This window comes from Somniosus microcephalus, chromosome 1 (assembly GCF_052327205.1).
Source record: "Somniosus microcephalus isolate GS21.2 chromosome 1, FLI_Smic_1.0, whole genome shotgun sequence".
Taxonomy (NCBI): Eukaryota; Metazoa; Chordata; class Chondrichthyes; order Squaliformes; family Somniosidae; genus Somniosus; species Somniosus microcephalus.
The window spans coordinates 152,308,400-152,328,692 of NC_140987.1; the positions used below are offsets into that span (position 1 = coordinate 152,308,400).

Sequence of the window (20,293 nt, forward strand, 5' to 3'; positions counted from 1 at the left end):
CCTGGGGACGTCAGCCATGGCGGTAACGATGTCCCCGATGTGGACTTCCTTGGGAAGACAAACATATTCTCGTGAGGGGTGGCATTGGTGGCAGTGCAGAGCAGTGACCGAATCGAGTGGAGCGCATCGGGGAGCACCTCCTGCCAGCGGGAGGTCGGAAGGCCCCTAGACTTTAAGGCTAGTAGGGCGGCCTTCCAAACTGTTGCATTCTCTCTTTCCACCTGTCCATTCCCCCGGGGGTTGTAACTGGTGGTCCTGCTTGTGGCTATACCCCTAGCGAGCAGGTACTGGCGGAGTTCGTCGCTCATAAACGATGAGCCCCGGTCGCTATGGATATAGCTGGGGAAACCGAACAGGGTGAAGAGGCTGTTCAGACATTTAATGACCGTGGCACTGGTCATGTCCGGGCAGGGGATAGCGAACGGGAAACGGGAGTACTCATCAATGATGTTGAGGAAGTACACATTGCGGTCAGAGGAGGGGAGAGGCCCTTTAAAATCGACGCTCAGGCGTTCGAAAGGGCGAGTGGCTTTTATCAGGTGGGCTCTGTCTGGTCTATAAAAGTGCGGTTTGCACTCAGCGCAGACTTGGCAGTTCTTGGTCATGGTCCTGACCTCCTCGATGGAGTAAGGCAGGTTGCGGGCCTTGATGAAGTGGAAGAACCTGGTGACCCCCCGGGTGGCAGAGGTCATTGTGGAGGGCCCTCAGCCTATCGATCTGCGCGCTGGCGCAGGTGCCACGCGATAGGGCATCTGGGGGTTCATTGAGCTTCCCAGGTCGGTACAAGATCTCGTAATTGTAGGTGGAAAGTTCGATTCTCCACCTCAAGATCTTGTCATTTTTGATTTTGCCCCTGCTTGTTGTTGAACATAAAAGCAACCGAACGCTGGTCAGTGAGCAGGGTAAATCGTTTTCCGGCCAGGTAGTGCCTCCAATGGCGCACAGCCTCCACAATGGCCTGGGCCTCCTTCTCGACCGCAGAGTGTCTGGTCTCCGGGCCCTGGAGGGTTCGTGAGAAGAAGGCCACAGGTCTCCCCGCCTGATTAAGGGTGGCGGCCAGGGCAAAGTCGGACGCGTCGCTTTCCACCTGGAAGGGGATGGATTCGTCCACTGCGTGCATGGTGGCTTTGGCAATGTCCTCCTTGATACGGTGGAAGGCTAAGCGGGCCTCTGCCGTCAGGGGAAAAGAGGTGGACTTGATCAGCGGACGGGCTTTGTCTGCATAGTAGGGGACCCACTGAGCGTAGTAGGAAAAAAACCCTAGGCACCTCTTCAGAGCTTTTAGGCAGTGGGGCAGTGGGAGTTCCATAAGGGGACGCATCCGGTCCGGGTCGGGACCGATGACCCCGTGTTCCACAACACAGCCAAGGATGGCGAGGCGGTCTGTGCGGAATATGCACTTCTCCTTGTTATATGTCAGGTTCAGGAGTTGGGCGGTGTGGAGGAATTTCTCGAGGTTTGCGTCATGGTCCTGCAAGTCATGGCCGCAGATGGTCACATTGTCTAGGTAAGGGAAAGTGGCCTGCAGCGCGTTTTGATCGACCATCCGGTCCATCTCCCTTTCGAAGACGGAGACCCCGTTGGTAACGCCAAAGGGAACCCTAAGGAAGTGATAGAGGCGGCCGTTTGCCTCAAAAGCAGTGTACTGGCGGTCTTCAGGGCGGATGGGGAGCTGCTGGTACGCTGATTTCAGGTCAATGGTCGAAAAGACGCGGTACTGCGCGATCAGGTTGACCATGTCAGCCATGCGGGGGAGTGGGTAGGCGTCCAGCAGGGTTTATTGTTTGGCTGTAGTCGAAGACTAGGCGTTGTTTTTCGCCGGTCTTAACGACCACAACCTGGGCTCGCCAGGGGCTGGAGCTGCCCTCAATAATCCCCTCCTTCAGGAGCCGCTCCACTTCGGTTTTGATGAAAACCCTGTCCCCGGCACTGTATCGCCTGCTCTTTGTGGCGATGGGCTTACAGTCGGGGGTGAGGTTAGCAAACAGTGGGGGGGGGGGGGGGGGGGGCGGGGACTCTGAGTGTGGAGAGGTTGCATCTGGTGCGCGGCGGGCAATTTGGAGGCTGCTGGCTGCGGACTGTGAGTGGGGGGAGGGGGCCACCGTACGCCATCGTAACGCTTCTGAGGTGGCACTGGAAATCCAGCCCCAGTAGAACAGCAGCGCAGAGGTCGGGCAGGACCAGGAGTTTAAAATTATTGAACACAGTCCCGTCTACTACTAGTGTCACCACGCAGTAGCCGCCAATGTCCGCTGACTGGGACTCGGAGACCATAGAAATCCGCTGGTGCGCAGGCAGGACTGGGAGAGAGCAACGCCGCACCGTGTCGGGGTGGATGAAGCGCTCTGTGCTCCCGGAGTCAAAAAGGCAGTTTATTGCATGGCCGTTTACCTTAACGTCCATTTTGGACCGAGCTAGTTGGTGCGGTCTCGTTTGGTCCAGAGGCCAGCGTAGGGGTCGGTGTGTCGCTGCGGGTATCAGATGGGGGGGGGGGGGGTTGGCGGCCTGCTGCGCCCCGGTTGGTGTCCAAGATGGCGGCGTCCATGGTTCCCATGTGGCTGGAGTCGTCCAAGATGGCTGCTGCTGCTGTGGTTCGCACATGGCTGGGGAGGCCCAAGATGGCGGCCCGCACGGCCCACACGCGGCGCTGTTGGGGGCCCAAGATGGCGGCTCGCACGGCCCACACGCGGCGCTGCTGGCGTTCGGGGTGGCTTTGGCCTTGCAGACGCTGGCGTAGTGTCCCTTTTTCCCGCAGCCCGAGCAGGTCGCATTCTTCGCCGGGCAGCGCGCTCTGGGGTGTTTGGCCTGGCCACAGAAGTAGCATTTCTGGCCTTGGGGTACTGCTGTCTGGCTTTGGGACACTGCTGCGGTAGTTGGGCCGTCGCTGGGCTGTGGCTGGGGTGGCACGGTGCTATCCTACCATGTCCCAGGTTGTCGTTCCCCGCGGCGTCCACGGTGCAGAGGAGTAGGCATCCATGCCCCGGTAGGCTGCGTCCAGCGTTAGTGCGATTTCGGAGGCTTTGTCGAGGGTGAGGTCACTCTGCTCCAGCAGTCGCTGTCAGGTGTAGTTGGACCTGTGGCCCGCTACGAAGGCATCCCGGATCAGTTCCTCCGTGTACGTAGTGGGCGTTACCGCCTTACACCCACAGGCCCGGCCAAGCACGGACAGAGCTTGGAGGTATTCCTCAGTCGATTCCCCAGGTTGTTGCTTGCGACTCCCCAGTAGGTGCCTGGCGTATACTTCATTCACAGGGCGCGTGTACTTGGTCTTGAGGAGCTGGAGGGCGGCTGTGTACGAGGTCGCGTCCCGGATGACTGAGTACACTCGGTGGTTCACCTTGGAGATCAGGACAGACAGTTTGTTCGCATCCGGTACGACCGCAGTGGAGGCAGTCAGGAATGTCTCGAAGCACATGAGCCAGTGAGCAAACTTGGTGGAAGCGTCCGCTTCCCGACTGTCCAGGTCCAGGCATGCTGGTGTGAGGATCTTCTCCATTATAAAAAATTAGTTAATAAAATTGATGCGCCATCAATTACTCAAAAGACCGAGGTTAAGCGAGTAACAACCAGGCTTTTATTAACTAAAGAATGAAGGTCTAGTCTCGAGTGGTCGACCCGTCCAGAATACTAAGGGACTGGGAGGTAGTCACTTATATACCTGGAATAGTGGGAGGAGTCAGCCGAGGCATGTCCAGACCTGTACCTAGTGGAATACACATACAGACAGGTATAAACAGTGGTTTACCACAGATAGATAAACAAACAAATAAGGGGAGATTTTCTTCAGATGGGTCTGTAAATTAATATCACATTAATGAAGAAAAATCAGGTGGGTTCCTTTAGTCATGCACTCCAGCCCATCACATTCCCAGCCTTACCAGGATTTCCCTGTGCTATGCACACTCTCCCCGGTAATATCAGGGCCCATATCTTGCAGCCTGATACAGTACATCAAACAGAGTGATAAAGGAAGAGGTAAGTCCATTAAAAGCAAATTTAGGTATGGTGATAGGAGAGGATAAGGACATTAATGCAATTGAATATTGTGCTTTGCTCTTCCAGTGGAGAAGGACGATAAAATACCTGGAGGTACTTGAGTGGAGATTAGTGAAGGGAAGAAACTTATAGGGATTAATATTAAAAGAAATAGGCAAGAATTGGAATGCATTAGTTATGATCTTCCAAAGTTTCTCTAACTTTTGCAAATCTATAGTTTTAGAAGGTAGCAAACATTACACCTTTATTCAAAAGGAGGGAGGGACAAGTCAAGCGACTAGATGCCAGTGAGTTTAACATCAGTAGTGGGAAAATGGCAAAAATCCAGTATCAGGGACAGAACTCATGAGGCTCAATCTCCCTTCCTGGTATCAAACTAGCCGACATTGCAAATGGTTCCTCTTCCTCAAAAAATCACCCATGATCTCTTTATCCTTGCAAACTTCCATCCGTTCTCCAACCTCCCCGTTCCCCATCAAATTCTTCAAATGTGTTGTCACCTCCCAGATCTATGCTTAACTCTCCTACAACTCCCTGTTTTAATCTCTCCAATCAGGTTTCTGCCCTCCCACAGCATTGAAAGAGCCCCAAAGGGACAGCATTCTTGTGACAAAGTATAGCACATTATACATCCTTGACCTCTATGCTGCCTCGACATGGCTTTTTACACCATTCTCCTCCAACGTTCTCGCCATCATTGTCCAGCTAGAGTACAAGGGGGTATAAGTAATGCTGCAGCTATACAACACCCTGGTTAGACCACAGCCGGAGTACTGTGAGCAGTTCTGGGCACCACACCTTAGGAAGGATATATTGACCTTGGAGGGAGTGCAGCGTAGGTTTACCAGAAAGATACCCAGACTCCCAAGGGTTAAATTACGAGGAGAGATTACACAAATTAGGGTTGTATTCCCTAGAATTTAGAAGGTTAAGGGGTCATTTGATCGAAGTTTTCAAGCTATTAAGAAGAACTAATAGAGCAGATAGAGAGAAACTATTTCCGCTGGTTGGGGATTCTAGGACTGGGGGCATAGTGTAAAAATTAGAGTCAGACCTTTCAGGAGTGAAATTAGGAAACACTTCTACACACAAAGGGTGGTAGAAGTTTGGAACTCTCTTCTGCAAATGGCAATTGATGCTAGACCAATTGTTAATTTTAAATCTGAGATTGATAGACCTTTGTTACCCAAAGGTATTAAGGGATGTGGGCCAAAGGTGGGTATATGGAGTTAGGTCGCAGATCAGCCATGATCTCATTGAATGGTGGAACAGGCTCGAGGGGCTAAATGGCCTATTCCTGTTCCTATGTTCCTTCCTATGACTGCCCTCACTTGGTCCACTCTTAGCTATCCAATCGTAGCCACACTACCTTTAGAAACAGCTTCTCTTCTCACCCACACCATCACCTCTGGAGTCGATTCATCCTTGGCTCCTTGTTCTTCATCTACATGCTGCCCTTGGTGATATCATAGGGTTAGCTTCCACATATATACTAATGACATGGGCTCCTCGCCCCTCCATTGCCTCTGCGCTGTCGCACTGCTTGTCTGACATCCAATCTTGGATGAGCTGTAATTTCCTCCAGCTAAACATTGGAAAGAACAAAGCCATAGTCTTCGGCCCCGCCACAAACTCCACAGCCGTGTCATCAACTTCAACCCCCTCCTCTGCTTTCATCTCAGGTTGAACTATACTCTTCGCAACCTCAACATCCTATTCGACCCTGAGCAGGGCTTCCAACCCCATATCCTCTACATTACAAAGCATGTTTACATCTAACTCTCTAACATCACCCATTTCCACCCCTATCTCAACCTATCTTTTGTTGTTGTTGTCACTACAAGTTGTTGTTATCTGCCGCTAAACCTGCTTTTGTCACCTCTAAACTGAACTATTCCAATGCTCCTCCTTGACCTTCGTTAAAACACAGCTCTTTGACAAAGCCTTTGGTCATCCCTCCTAATAGCTCCTCATTTGGCTCGGCGTCCATGACTTTTCTTACGCCTCTGTGAAGAACCTTAGGACATTTTTCTAAGTTAAAGATTCTATATTAATGCAAGTTGCTGTTTTCCAAAAGATAGAGGCTGACTGGGGAAAGTTAGCATAGTTTTGTAAGTAAGTCATGTTTACTAACCTAACAAAGGACAGTGGAAAGAGATGGTTCTGGACTTAAAGATGGCATTTGATAAGGATTTGCACAAGAGATTGCTAGCTAAGATCGAGGACCATGAAATTGGAGATAGCCTTTTAGTATGGAGAAAAAACTGGTTAGGAGACTGAGAGTTTGGGTAAAAGAGATTGATGAGCAGTGACAAATGGTACCCCCAGGGATCAGTAAAGAAACAGCATTTATATTGCATCTTTCACGACCTCAGGATATCCCAAAGTGCTTTACAGTACAATGAAATACTTTTGAAGGGTAGTCACCGTTGTAAAGTAGGAAAAGCCGTAGCCAATTTGCGCACAGTAAGGTCCCATAAACAGTTGCGAGTTAATGACAAGATAATCTGTTTTTATGATGTTGGTTGAGGTATAAATATTGACCATGACACTGGGGAGAACTCCCCAGCTTTTCTCTGAAATAGTGCTATGGGATCTTTTACATCCACCTAAGAAAGCAGACGGGGTCTCGGTTTAACTTCTCACCCTGAAGGTGGCACCTCCGACAGTGCAGTATTCCCTCAGTACTGCACCGTGCTGACTAAGAGGCGAAAGTGCTCTGGTTGGGGGAACGGGAAGATTCTGGCAAAAATGTATTTATTGTCTATCCCTAGTTGTTATCTTGAAAACGAGGTGGTGGGCCTTCTCCTTGAACTGCTGGAGTCCTTGTGGCGGTGATACTCCCACAATGGGTTATTTACTGAAAATATGTGTCACATTTCTGCTAAAACATGCTTGTCACAATCATTTAAAGATTAAAATAAAGTCTAGTGCCTATGGTGTTATCTTAGTGTCTTCAGCAGTTGCTGTCCAGTAAGCTCTATTCAAAGGCTTCAGCTCAACTTCAGTGATTTGAAAAGAGACAGACTGATAAATCTCTCCAAACAGTAAAAAAAAAATCAAATCAAAAATCAAATCAACTTTTGTCATTGTTAGTGCACAAGTGCAGTACAACGAAATGTAGGCTTGCGGCTCCCGAGAGTGTACATTTAGATTAAGACATTTAGACATTTGACATACATTTGGCTTGTAATACATTAACATAAACATAACCATAATAAAGTGCATTGGCAGATGTGCAGGCTTTAGAGTTTATTTGTGGAGTTCAGTAGGATGACAGCCCTGGGAAAGAAGCTGTTCCTAAATCTGGTCGTACGGGTGTGAATGCATCTGTAGCGTCTCCCAGATGGCAGGAGGGTGAACAGACTGTGGCTGGGGTGGGTAGGGTCTTTGATGATGGACCGTGACCTCCGTAAACAGTGTTTACAGCTTTGTGAATTTAAATAACTGCCCGTTCAACTCAAAAATCTGACATCACGACACACGTTTGTATCTGAATGAACTAACTTGGATCTTCCCTCAAGTAAATTGGTTGGAGATCAACTAAACACCCTCACAACTTCATATGGAGTTGAAAGCTGGTTTCTGATCGTTAACCCCTTATGTACCAAGACAGAATTAAAGAAGCCAATACGATGCTAAAACTTGAAACAAAAATGTGTAATCTTTTGTCACAGAAAATGTGGTCTAAACAGGGAAATGCTAGCAATTAGATGAATAACCAGTCGGGACCAGCGGGAGCAGTGAGTCGGAGCCCGGTATAAAAACCGGCGACCAGCGAGACCCGAGACCAGTCGGGACCAGCGGGAGCAGTGAGTCGGAGCCCGGTATAAAACCCGGAGAGCAGCGAGGCCCGAGACCAGTCGGGACCAGCGGGAGCAGTGAGTCGGAGCCCGGTATAAAACCCGGAGAGCAGCGAGGCCCGAGACCAGTCGGGACCAGCGGGAGCAGTGAGTCGGAGCCCGGTATAAAGCCCGGAGGGCAGCGAGGCCCGAGACCAGTCGGGACCAGCGGGAGCAGTGAGTCGGAGCCTGGTATAAAAACCGGCGACCAGCGAGGCCCGAGACCAGTCGGAACCAGCGGGAGCAGTGAGTCGGAGCCCGGTATAAAAACCGGCGACCAGCGAGGCCCGAGACCAGTCGGGACCAGCGGGAGCAGTGAGTCGGAGCCCAGTATAAAACCCGGAGAGCAGCGAGGCCCGAGACCAGTCGGGACCAGCGAGTCGGAGCCCGGTATAAAAACCGGAGAGCAGCGAGGCCCGAGACCAGTTCGGACCAGCGGGAGCAGTGAGTCGGAGCCCGGTATAAAAACCGGAGAGCAGCGAGGCCCGAGACCAGTTCGGACCAGCGGGAGCAGTGAGTCGGAGCCCGGTATAAAAACCGGAGAGCAGCGAGGCCCGAGACCAGTCGGGACCAGCGAGTCGGAGCCGGGTATAAAAACCGGAGAGCAGCGAGGCATACCAACTCAGCAGCGGGGAGAGAGGTAAAAAGTAATCAGAGTGTGACGTCACCAGGGAGCAGGTAAGTGATTGGTTGGTGAGTATTTCTCTCTTTTCAATACAAGCTTGACTTCTGTGGTGTTAAATTTCTAGGGTCTCTGGTGTAGTGGGGACAGTTGGTAAATAAAGCGCCCTAGAGTATACCTGTAACTGGAGTATTGAATAAATTTTTAAATTAATTAAAGGAGTAAGTCATGGCAGGAGAGTTCAGACCCGTGTTCTGCTCCTCTTGCTCCATGTGGGAAGTCAGGGACGCTGCCAGTGTCCCTGACGACCATGTGTGCGGGAAATGCTTCCAGCTGCAGCTACTTGTAGACCGCATTACGGCGCTCGAGCTGCGGGTGGATGAATTTTGGAGCATGCGCGATGCTGAGAGGCTCGTGGATAGCACGTTTAGCGAGTTGTTCACGCCTCAGGGTAGGGCTGCACAGGGGGTGACCATCAGGCGGAGCAACAAAGGCAGGCAGGTAGTGCAGGGAACCCCTGCGGACATCCCCCTTTCAAACAAGTATACCAAGTTGGATACTGTTGAGGGGGATGACTTACCAGGGGAAGGCAGCAGCAGCCAGCTTCCTGGCACCAGGGAAGCTTCTGCTGCTCAGGAAGGGAGGAAAAAGAGTGGGAGAGCAATAGTGGTAGGGGATTCTATCATAAGGGGAACAGATAGGCGTTTCTGTGGCCGCAAACGTGACTCCAGGATGGTTTGTTGCCTCCCTGGGGCCAGGGTCAGGGATGTCACTGAGCGGCTGCAGGGCATTCTTAAGGGGGAGGGTGAGCAGGCAGAGGTCGTGGTCCACATTGGGACCAACGACATAGGAAGGAAGGGAGATGAGGTCCTGCATCAAGAATTTAGGGAGCTAGGTAACAGATTAAAGAGCAGGACCTCAAAGGTTGTAATCTCTGGATTACTCCCAGTGCCACGTGCTAGTGAGTATAGGAATGGGAGGATAGAGCAGATGAATGCGTGGCTAAGGAGTTGGTGTAGGGGGGAGGGTTTTACTTTCCTGGATCACTGGGCCTGCTTCTGGGAAAGGTGGGACTTGTACAAGTCGGACGGGTTGCACCTGAACCAGAGCGGGACAAATATCCTTGCGGGGAGGTTTGCTAGCACTGTTGGGGGGGGGGTTTAAACTAACTTGGCACGGGGATGGGATACAGAGGGGAGCTGAAATAGGGGGTGATGTGCTGCCAATTATAGAGAAAAAAACAAGTCAGCTTGGTAGACAGGGCAAATATATAAGGGCAAGGTTGGATGGCATCTATTTTAATGCAAGGAGTCTTGCAAATAAGGTGGATGAACTGAAGGTGTTGATAAACACATGGGAGTATGATATTGTTGCTATCACGGAGACATGGTTGAGGGAGGGGCAAGACTGGCAGCTCAATATTCCGGGGTACAGAATCTTCAGGCGAGACAGAGGGGGAGGTATAAGAGGAGGGGGTGTCGCAATATTAATTAAGGAGTCAATTACTGCAGTAAGGAGGGATGATATATTAGCAGGTTCCTCTAATGAGGCCATATGGGTGGAGCTTAAAAACAAAAAGGGGGCAAGCACTTTGCTGGGAGTGTACTATAGGCCTCCAAACAGTCAGGGGGAGATAGAGGAACAGATATGTCGGCAAATCTCAGAGAAATGTGCAAATAATAGGGTAATAATAATGGGGGATTTCAACTTCCCCAATATTAACTGGGATAGTCAGAGTGTGAAAGGCTCAGAGGGTGTAGAATTCTTAAAGTGCATCCAGGAGAGCTTTTTGAGCCAGCATGTAGAAAGTCCTACAAGAGAGGGGGCGGTACTGGACCTAATTCTAGGGAATGTGGCTGGCCAAGTGGAAAAAGTGCTAGTAGGTGAGCACTTTGGTGACAGTGACCATAATATGGTAAGATTTAAGGTGGTCATGGAAAAGGACATGGATGGGCCGGAAATAAAGGTTCTAAATTGGGGGAAGGCCGATTTTAATAGGATAAGGCAGGATCTGGCCAAAATGGACTGGGATCAGCTACTTGTAGGAAAATCCACATCGGAGCAATGGGAGGCTTTCAGAAGGGAGATTGAGATCATACAATGGCAACATGTTCCCGTAAAGGTCAAGGGTGGTTCCAAAAACCACAGGGAACCTTGGATGTCAGGGGATATACGAGAATGGATTAGGAAAAAGAGGGCTTTTGGCAGATACAAAAGGCTAAAGACGGAGGTAGCCCTAGAGGAGTACAAAAAGTGCAGGGGGATACTTAAAAAAGAAATTAGGAGATCAAGGAGGGGCCATGAAATAACACTGGCGAGCAAAATAAAGGAAAATCCTAAGATGTTTTATAAGTATATTAAGGGTAAGAGGATAACTAGGGAAAAAATAGGGCCCATTTGGGACAAAAGTGGCAATGTGTGTATGGAGCCGGAAGATGTAGGAGGGGTTCTAAATGAATTTTTTGCATCTGTTTTCACTATGGAGAAGGACGATGTAGACATAGAAATAGGGCGGGGGGACTGTGATATGCTCGAACATATTAACATCGAGAGGGAGGAGGTATTGGCGGTTTTAGCTGGCCTAAAAATGGGTAAATCCCCAGGCCCGGATGAAATGTATCCCAGGCTGCTGTGTGAGGCAAAGGAAGAGATTGCGAGGGCTCTAACACATATATTCAGGACCTCTCTGGCCACAGGGGATGTGCCAGAGGACTGGAAAACCGCTAATGTAGTACCATTATTCAAGAAGGGAAGTAGGGAAAAACCGGGGAACTACAGGCCAGTGAGCCTAACATCAGTGGTAGGAAAATTATTGGAAAAAATTCTGAGGGACAAAATTTGTCTCCACTTGGAGAGGCAAGGATTAATCAGGGATAGTCAACATGGCTTTGTCAAGGGAAGATCATGTCTGACTAATTTGATTGAATTTTTTTTGAGGGGGTGACTAGGTGTGTGGATGAGGGTAACGCAGTGGATGTGGTATACATGGATTTCAGTAAGGCCTTCGATAAAGTCCCGCACAGGAGACTGGTCAAGAAGGTAAGAGCCCATGGAATCCAGGGTGCCTTGGCACATTGGATACAAAACTGGCTTAGTGGCAGAAGGCAGAGGGTGATGGTCGAAGGTTGTTTTTGTGACTGGAAGCCTGTGGCCAGTGGGGTACCACAGGGATCGGTGCTGGGTCCCTTGCTGTTTGTGGTCTACATTAATGACTTGGATATGGATGTAAAAGGTATGATCAGTAAGTTCGCGGATGATACAAAAATTGCTAGGGTGGTAAATAGCGAGGAGGGTAGCCTCAGTCTGCAGGACGATATAGATGGGTTGGTCAGATGGGCGGAACAGTGGCAAATGGAATTTAACCCGGAAAAGTGTGAGGTGATGCACTTTGGGGGGACTAACAAGGCAAGGGAATACACAATGAATGGAAAGACCCTAGGCAAGACGGAGGGTCAGAGGGATCTGGGTGTGCAAGTACACAGATCCCTGAAGGCGGCGGAACAGGTGGATAAGGTGGTAAAAAAGGCATATGGGATACTTGCCTTCATTAGCCGAGGCATTGAATATAAGAGCAAGGAGGTTATGATGGAGCTGTATAAAACACTGGTTAGGCCACAGCTGGAATACTGTGTGCAGTTCTGGTCGCCACACTACAGGAAGGATGTGATCGTGTTGGAGAGGGTGCAGAGGAGGTTCACCAGGATGTTACCAGGGCTGGAGCGCTTCAGCTATGAAGAGAGACTGGGCAGATTGGGTTTGTTTTCCTTGGAGCAGAGGAGGCTGAGGGGGGACATGATTGAGGTGTACAAAATTATGAGGGGCATAGATAGGATGGATGCTGAGGAGCTTTTTCCCTTAGTAGAGGGGTCAATAACTAGGGGGCATAGATTCAAGGTAAAGGGCGGGAGGTTTAGAGGGGATTTGAGAAAGAACGTTTTCACCCAGAGGGTGGTTGGAGTCTGGAACTCACTGCCTGAAAGGGTTGTGGAGGCAGGAACCCTCACAACATTTAAGAAGCATTTGGATGAGCACTTGAAATGCCACAGCATACAAGGCTACGGACCAAATGCTGGAATATGGGATTAGATTAGACAGGGCTTGATGGCCGGCGCGGACACGATGGGCCGAAGGGCCTCTATCCGTGCTGTATAACTCTATGACTCTATAAATATATTTAGTGAGCCAAGCACATAACTAAATAAAAGCTAGTTCAGAGATGGGAAAAAAGATCAAAAAGGCTAATAAGATGTTGAAATAAAAGTACTTGCTTAAAAAGTGTTAAATCTCTAACTTCTTCCAGTTCTAATGAAAGATTATCGACCAGAAATGTCTGATTCTCTCTCCACAGATGCTGCCTGACCTGCTGAGCGTTTCCAGCATTTTCTCTTTTTATTTTAGATTTCCAGTATCCGCAGTATTTTCCTTTTACAATATGATGCTCAGTTGCTTGATAAGAGGTTAATTATGCAGAACTCTGGTGAGATTTCATTAGCACTATTGTGTTCATTTTGGGTGTCCCCACCTCAGGAAGGATATACTTCCCTTGCAGAAAATCCAATGATGATTCACCAGGGTGGTACGTGCGATAGAGGGTCATGAGCCCTGATATTTACGGGGAAGGAGGGGGTCGTAGCGACCAGGAAACCCAGAAATAATTTAACAGCAGGACCTCATTTAAATGTTGTCATCTCTGTTTCCTGGCCAGCAGCCAACCAGATTGAGAGGTTGGCTGGCTGGTTTGCAGGACGGCCTGAGGCACCAGGCCACTGCCGGGGAACGGAGAGAAGGAGGGGGAGGGGAGAGATCGGAAACCTTTGGGAGATCGGAGGGAGGTCGGAAGATTGGAGGCCTTGGGGAGATCGGAGGTGGGGTTGGCAAGATCAGAGATGGAGGCCTTCGGGGGATCGTAGATTAGAGGGCGGTAGGGGGTTGGGGAAGATTGGATCATGAGGGGTGGGGGGTGAAAATAAAATCGGCTGATCACAGGAAGGGAAGCAAGTTAGCTTGGGGGGCAGGGGGAAGTACTCCTGCTCCTCTTGGCCCAAAAGCATTGCTGGAAAGGCATTTACCTGCTGGATCCAGCCCTTCTCGCCTCCCTTCAACTGCTGGGTTTCCCGAGCCAGCCCGACCCGCAGGTGTTAAAAGTAAAACTCTGCTAAAATTTGAGGCATGCAGCCTCATTAAAATATTTGAATGACAGACTCGCCTCTGGAGAACAGGTTCGTCACCTTCCCCCAACCCGCGTCCGTTACAGCCGGAAATAGGTACGTTGGAGGTCAGGTTTCCAATTTATTAAATTTTAACCCTGCCCGCCCTGGGGGGCTTAAAATTACCCCCACAGTGTTGCATCTTTGGGTATTTCCTGTTCTTATTCTACATACTTCGGCTTCTGTATTTTAAATTACTCTCAAAAAAGTGAGTTTTGGCTCCCTACAGTCTTGACAGTATCATCACTGGCCCTAAATGCCAGGTAGATTCCTGTCATTGAGCCCAAGATAGCAAACAGGAAAACCACTGTATAAATTGCTTTAGCTTCTGAATCTTCCCTATGTCTCAACTCAACCTTCTTCAACAAAGAGTGGAGCATCACAAAATCAAATCTTGATTTAGACTTTAACAAGCGCATTTATTGAACAAAAGGTGAATAAACAAATATGTAACCATAATGCCTATATCTATGGTAGATCAGCTCCTTGAACAAGAAAAGGTTGTAACGTGTAGACTAAGCTAATTATCTTGCAGGTAACCTCCAGTGTAGATTGTGTTCTTCTTGCAATATATATTTTAATTGTGGGAGCTGATTGGCCAAACCCCTCTCACTTTAAAGGTTTCAACTGATTCAACACAACTTATTGGAGTTCCCCCAAAAAACAGCATCTGAGGCTTCCTGGATTTGAATAGCTCTCCGTTGCATTCCAAAGCAGTTGCCAGTCACACATAAGTAAGCAAGTCACATGGTATTTGTTTGAATGTGGTCAGGCTGTACCCTCAAGGTTTGGAGACAAAGACACGCAACATTTGTATCATGTAAGGCAGGGAACATAATTCTGACTGCAGCTTATTTCTAAACTCCTTGGGGGAAAAATTGGTTGCTTTGTGCCTCCCGTTAGCGCCCCAAGAGGGTGCTAACGGAGCGCAAAGCAACTAGCACTTGGGCGCGGCCAACACCTTCTGCAAAATTCAGTGGGAGGTTAGTGGCGGCGGTAACCGTTAGCGCCCCACAGCGCCGGCGACAACATCATCGCCGTGCGCAGCGCCCCGGCCGCGATCTTCGGTAGTGCCCCCTGACTTACTGCCGGACGCCATGTCCGACGGGGTCTGGGGGACCTACCTGCGGCCGGGGCAGCGCTAGTTAAAGGGGAGGTGGTGGCCCGGCAAAGTTAGCGCCCCAAAGGGAGCGCGACTCAATTTTTCCTCCCTTAGGTCTTGCAGCTGAATCCAATATAAAGCTGGCTTGACAAAAATGATCCATTGTTGTCACACTTTGGTTATAGGATGAACTTTAACTCCCCCCACCATAAAGTGGGCAGGGTGGCAATTAAAATGGAGCAGGAGACTTACCTGCTGGCCTTCCACCCGGACCTGGCCAACCGCAATTTTAAATTGCAGGGTCCAAGAACCCCGATTGAAGCCGGCGAAGTCCCTCTCAGTATGCAGATCGGGGTCCGATGACATCATCAGGCCCCAGCAGAACAAAACTAAACTGCAGGAGTGCTCCTCAGGACCCCTCAGGAAATCTTGGGCTAACACTGCTGCCCCCGCCCCGGCAGCCCCCCCCCCCCACCACTACACCCTCTGACCACAATCCCCTCCCAAACCCCCTTGTGACCACTTACCTTAGCGCCAGGGACCATTCCTTCTGGTCCCAGGTGGTGGCCTCCTGCTGATTTAAATAGCTGGGCAGCCGTTTCCTGATGTTTTGGTTGGGAATTCTCCCAGCAGGATGTTAATGAGGCCCGAGTGGATTAGCTGCTTGCTGGGCTGCGTCCCCGCCAGGGAGTTAAAATAAACCCCACATTCCCTAGAGACTAAGTAGTTAAGGGCTTTTCTCACCGAGATGTTAAATAATAATGAAGGAAAATCCCAGGGTAAATAGGAAATGACTCTTCCATCTAATAGGAGAATCCATAACATGGGTACATAATCTTAGATTTTGAGCTGTCCGTTAAGTGAATCCAAAAAAACCTCTCATAACAATTTTTTATTGTGAGATTGTAGAACTTATTGCCTTAGAAAGCCATAAATGCAAAGTAAATTGAGGTGTCTAATAGGGGGGTAGATACATACATAGGAAATGGAGAAAAAGCATTCAGGAAACAGCTGCTACAGCTAACAAAAATGGCACAGTAGGCTCAATGGTGTGAATTGAAGGGTCTTTTTCAATTCCTATAGAGCGAACATGTTGAATATACTTCAGCACACAAGGGAGCATGAACTGGGAGCAGGGATAATTTATTTTCCTTGCCTGTCATCCGGATTTATCGAATGTCCGAGTGGCATGAGTGCTTGTGGCCAGTGATGATACCACTTTTCTTGAGAGCACCATATTTACTAAAACAATGAACCAGTTGCAGAAAAACAGAAATTAAGCTGTAACTTAATCTTAGAATTTAGATGACGTTAAATACACTCATGTTTCACTCTTGTGGTTCAAGTTGTCAGAACCCTGCAATTAAACTACACCCTTATTACTCACTCCTAACCACCCATAATTTTTTTTTTAAACCTAACTGAAGTAATATGAATGTTGTAATTTTAAGGCAGTACAGGAATTTGGAATAATAGTGCACAACTTCAAGGTCTGATGGAAGATAGGCTCATGCATGTATTCATGGTTGCATAGGATACAGTTCCTGAATTAGGCAACATGGCCGTGGGGCAATGCTGGGCTAAAAACAGCAGTACTACCAGAATATATTGCTGAATACTCTGATCTTAAAAATATACTGAAAAGCATTTGCGTGCGATTTTACGTCAGCATTACTTAAAGTTAACTGAAGTAACAAGATGAGAAGCACTACATATAACATACTTTTATAATATCTCCCTTAATATGTTAACACATCAAGGGTTTGAGATGATACACTGGAAGCTCAACTGGTTTAACAATGTTATCTTAACCTAGATAAGTGGGTAAGGAATAGGATTCTTTAATATGTACAACGGAAATGAACGTGCAATTTGAAACAGTTTTAACCTGGATTTAGTCAAACCGGTAGAAAATGTGGGAACAGCACGGATGCATTAGCAAAGGAGTTGGTCAGTAATTTGAGAACTCCAATGCAACAATCGTAGAATCATAGAATAGTACAGCACAGAAGGCCATTCAGTCCACTGAGTCTGCGCCAGCTCTTTCGAAGAACAATCCAGTTATGTTCCAGTCCCCTGCTCTGTTCCCCTGCCATTTTTATCTCCTTCAAGTATTTCTCCAACTCCCTTTTGAAGGCTACTATTGAATCTGTATCCACCACCCTATCAGGCACTGCATTCCAAACCTGAATCATTTGTATAAAAATGTTTTTCCTCATGTCGCCTCTGGATCTTTTGCCAATCACCTTAAATCTCTGCCCTCTGGTTATCGACCCTTCAGCCATTGGAAACCGTGTCTCTTTGATTACTCGATCTAAACCCTTCATGATTTTAAACACCTCCATCAAATCTCCTCTTAGTCTTCTCTGCTCTAAGGAGAATAACCCCAGCTTCTGCAGTCCATGTAACTGTAATCCCTCATCCCTGGAACCACTCCAGTAAATCTCTTCTGTACCCTCTCCAAAGCCTTCATGTCCTTCCTAAAGAGCAGTGGTCAGAATTGGACACAATACTCCAGCTGGGGCCGAAAGTAAAATAGATGGGTGGGAGGGGAAGAGAGAGAGGAAGAGGGAGAGGGAGAAAGAGAAAGAGGGAGGGAGAGAAAGAGAAAAAGGGAGAAAGAGGGCGAGAGCGACAGTAAGAGGGAGAGAGAAAGAGGGGAAAGAGAGAGAGAGAGAGAGAGAGAGAGAGAGAGAGAGAGATTGAGATTGAGATTATTATGCATCTACCTATGTCTGGAAACTGACATTTATTGTATCACAGTTGTGTCTGCTTAGTTTTTTGTCTTGGTTCTAACATGAAGTAATTTTACTATTGAATACAGTTTCAGCCAGCCCACACATCAGTATTGACCATTTAGCAACAGACTGGAATAGAAACCATAGTAACCCAATATATTTCACTTCTGTAAAATATCCCTTAAATTGTAATGCTGCTCATGGAGTTAAATTAAATTACAATCATAATGCTTTTCAACAAGGACAGCTTATTACAGCTGCTTTGATGACACAAAAAAGATAATAAAGCCAGATAACACTGCAGGAATTTGTTGCGTTGGCAGAAGGCAGAGTATGAGGTCATCCTTTTCCACATTTGCCAGAGTAGACTCAAACAGCGTATCATTTTTCATGTGATATTTAACATTCCTCAAAATTTAAAGTTAGAAATGCACAAAGTCTCACAACTGTACATTTAATTTGACTGATTGCATGGCGTTTAAATTGCCCTGTCCCTTTGATATGTACTGTACCAACAAGTGAAAAGAAAAATGGCACAAAAACGAGACTGGATTTTTGATCATTCCAGATATCAAGCTGAAGCAACGTGTATTTTTTTTGGTGGTTTGCTTCCATTCTGGTGTTTATTTTGAGTTGGAAAAGCACATTTTAAAAAGCCATCCACATCTGAACACCACTAACAACCATTTTGCAAACTTCCTTCTGCAACAAGTTTATTTATTGAGTGTCCTCAAGCCAAGGTTTGACCAATCATGAAACAAAAACATTGCTGGTCCCCAGGTGGGGTGGGCAATGGGGGTTTTTCTACATAAATGTACAATGCAATACCTTCATAGTGTGAATCTCTTCTAGTAGTCTTTCTGCACGTCGCAGATTCTTCAAGATGGCATCATGCGTTCCCCTGCAGATATGTCCAGAATAAAACATTAGTTCAGTTTGGGTATGTAGACTTGTTTCAATTAAGCAAAATTATCTTCTGCTACATAGATTTCCACTCCAAAAAGAACAAATGAACACACCAATATCGCAGTTGGTAACTGAAATTATTTTGTGCAAGGCCAGAATGCTTCCAGTATTTTTTATAATCAAATGATTCTATCACAACAGAATCATGTACCACCCTTTCAATTCCCTGGTCAATTGCCTTAACATTCACCAAAACGAATATATCTGATTATTATTTTTTAAATGTCCTGAGGTACCATAAAAGGTTGTTTGGGTGGCCTGATTGCACAGCAACAGCGTGCATTTATATAGGCACAGAAAGGTCTGATACAAGCTCATTCCTGCAATTTTCCAGACAAATTCTTGGTTGAAGGTATCTAAATTTTGGGGAAAAAAATTGATAAAATTTGCATTACCACTTGAAGCATCTAAACACGATGTTTGTAATTAATTAATATTATGCTACTGATGGATTAATCGGTTTATATATGAAAATCACAAATAGCAACGCTACAAGAAAGGCGGAGAGCTTCATTTTACGACAGAGGTATGGTAGCAGTGTAGTTTTCTTACTATTTTGAGGTTACATTATGGTACTTTAGGTATGGTCCAATTTGTTATGAACAACTCTCAATCTGAAGCCAGGGGAATTTGTATTGGTTCACTGTCTAATCTCATCAAATAGCAGTTCAGAATTGAGACCTTCCATTCACCCACCAAGAACTACTGATTGACATTAGTGCAACTAGCACTTTGAAAGCCAAGTTCCAGGAAACAAAAGACACAGAACAATTTTGCAAAAGCAATATACTGCGGATGCTGGAAATCTGAAAATAAAAACAGAAAATGCTGGAAATACTCAGCAGGTCAGGCAGCATCTGTGGAGAGAGAAACAGAGTTAACGTTTCAGGTCGATGACCTTTGGTCAGGAACAATTTTGGATTAGTATTGACAAAAAAACACCCAGAGCATAGCAATTGGAAATGTTGATAGCTTTCATGACAACCTACTTATACAAGAAAAAATTCTCTCAGCTGTCCATTAAAAAAAGAGTAGAACTACCTTCGAGTACCGACCCTTGAAACAGAATTGCATTTGATGGCTATGAATAACAGTTGACCTTCAATCTCAACAAAGATGTGCTGACTGACAATATTTCAAGTTTGTATAATTGGTAAATCTAATTTTAAGTAAAATCAGAGAGTACATTTTAGCATGGGGAGTCCGGAAAATTTTGGGTTTTGGGGGCTGGCACCAAAAACATTTTGAAAACACTGGTCTGGTCTATTTTACTGGTTATATAGTTTAAAAAAAATATACTTCTGTGAAGTTTTATTTATGTTATGTAAGTATTTATATTTTTCATGGCGAGAGACAAGAGAAAACACTACAGATTATATCAGACACAAAACACTAAGGGGGAGAAATTCGGTTGCTAGTGCCAGCGATTAGCGCCTAAAGAGGCCGAGAATTGGGGCGTTACCCAATTTTCGGGCGGGCGCAGTGAACCCAGCGCCTCTTGCCATATTGAGTGGGTTTTTAGCGCCGGCGCTAAATCTTTGCGCCCGCTCGCGGGCGCAGGCAGATCATGACGTCACTTCAGTGTGCAACGCCTTTTTGGCGCCCCGGACCGGAAATTCAGTGGCGCCCCCCTCTGTTCCGACCGGCGCTAATAAGGACAGGTTGAGGGGACCGTTATGCTGCCTGAAAGGGACTAGGGGAGCGCTATTTAAAGGGGAACACCTCCTGCCTTTTTGGAAGGTGACATTTTGGCACCACACTTTGTGAGAGAGTGAGACAGACTTCTGGAGAGACTCCACGCTGTGTGAAGGAGTTTTGCA

The 20,293-nt window shown here is 47.4% G+C and overlaps 1 protein-coding gene across 4 annotated transcripts in view; it reads right to left on the reverse strand.

Moving 5' to 3' along the window:
* The window catches only part of srfbp1 (serum response factor binding protein 1), a 277,765-nt gene that overhangs the window by 159,754 nt on the left and 97,718 nt on the right, over positions 1–20,293 (reverse strand). For all 4 annotated transcript variants that reach the window (XM_085986827.1, XM_085986819.1, XM_085986845.1 and 1 more), the window contains exon 3: positions 18,336–18,408. In XM_085986827.1, coding sequence (XP_085842953.1) covers positions 18,336–18,408 — 73 coding nt within the window. The remainder of the gene's footprint in view (positions 1–18,335; positions 18,409–20,293) is intronic.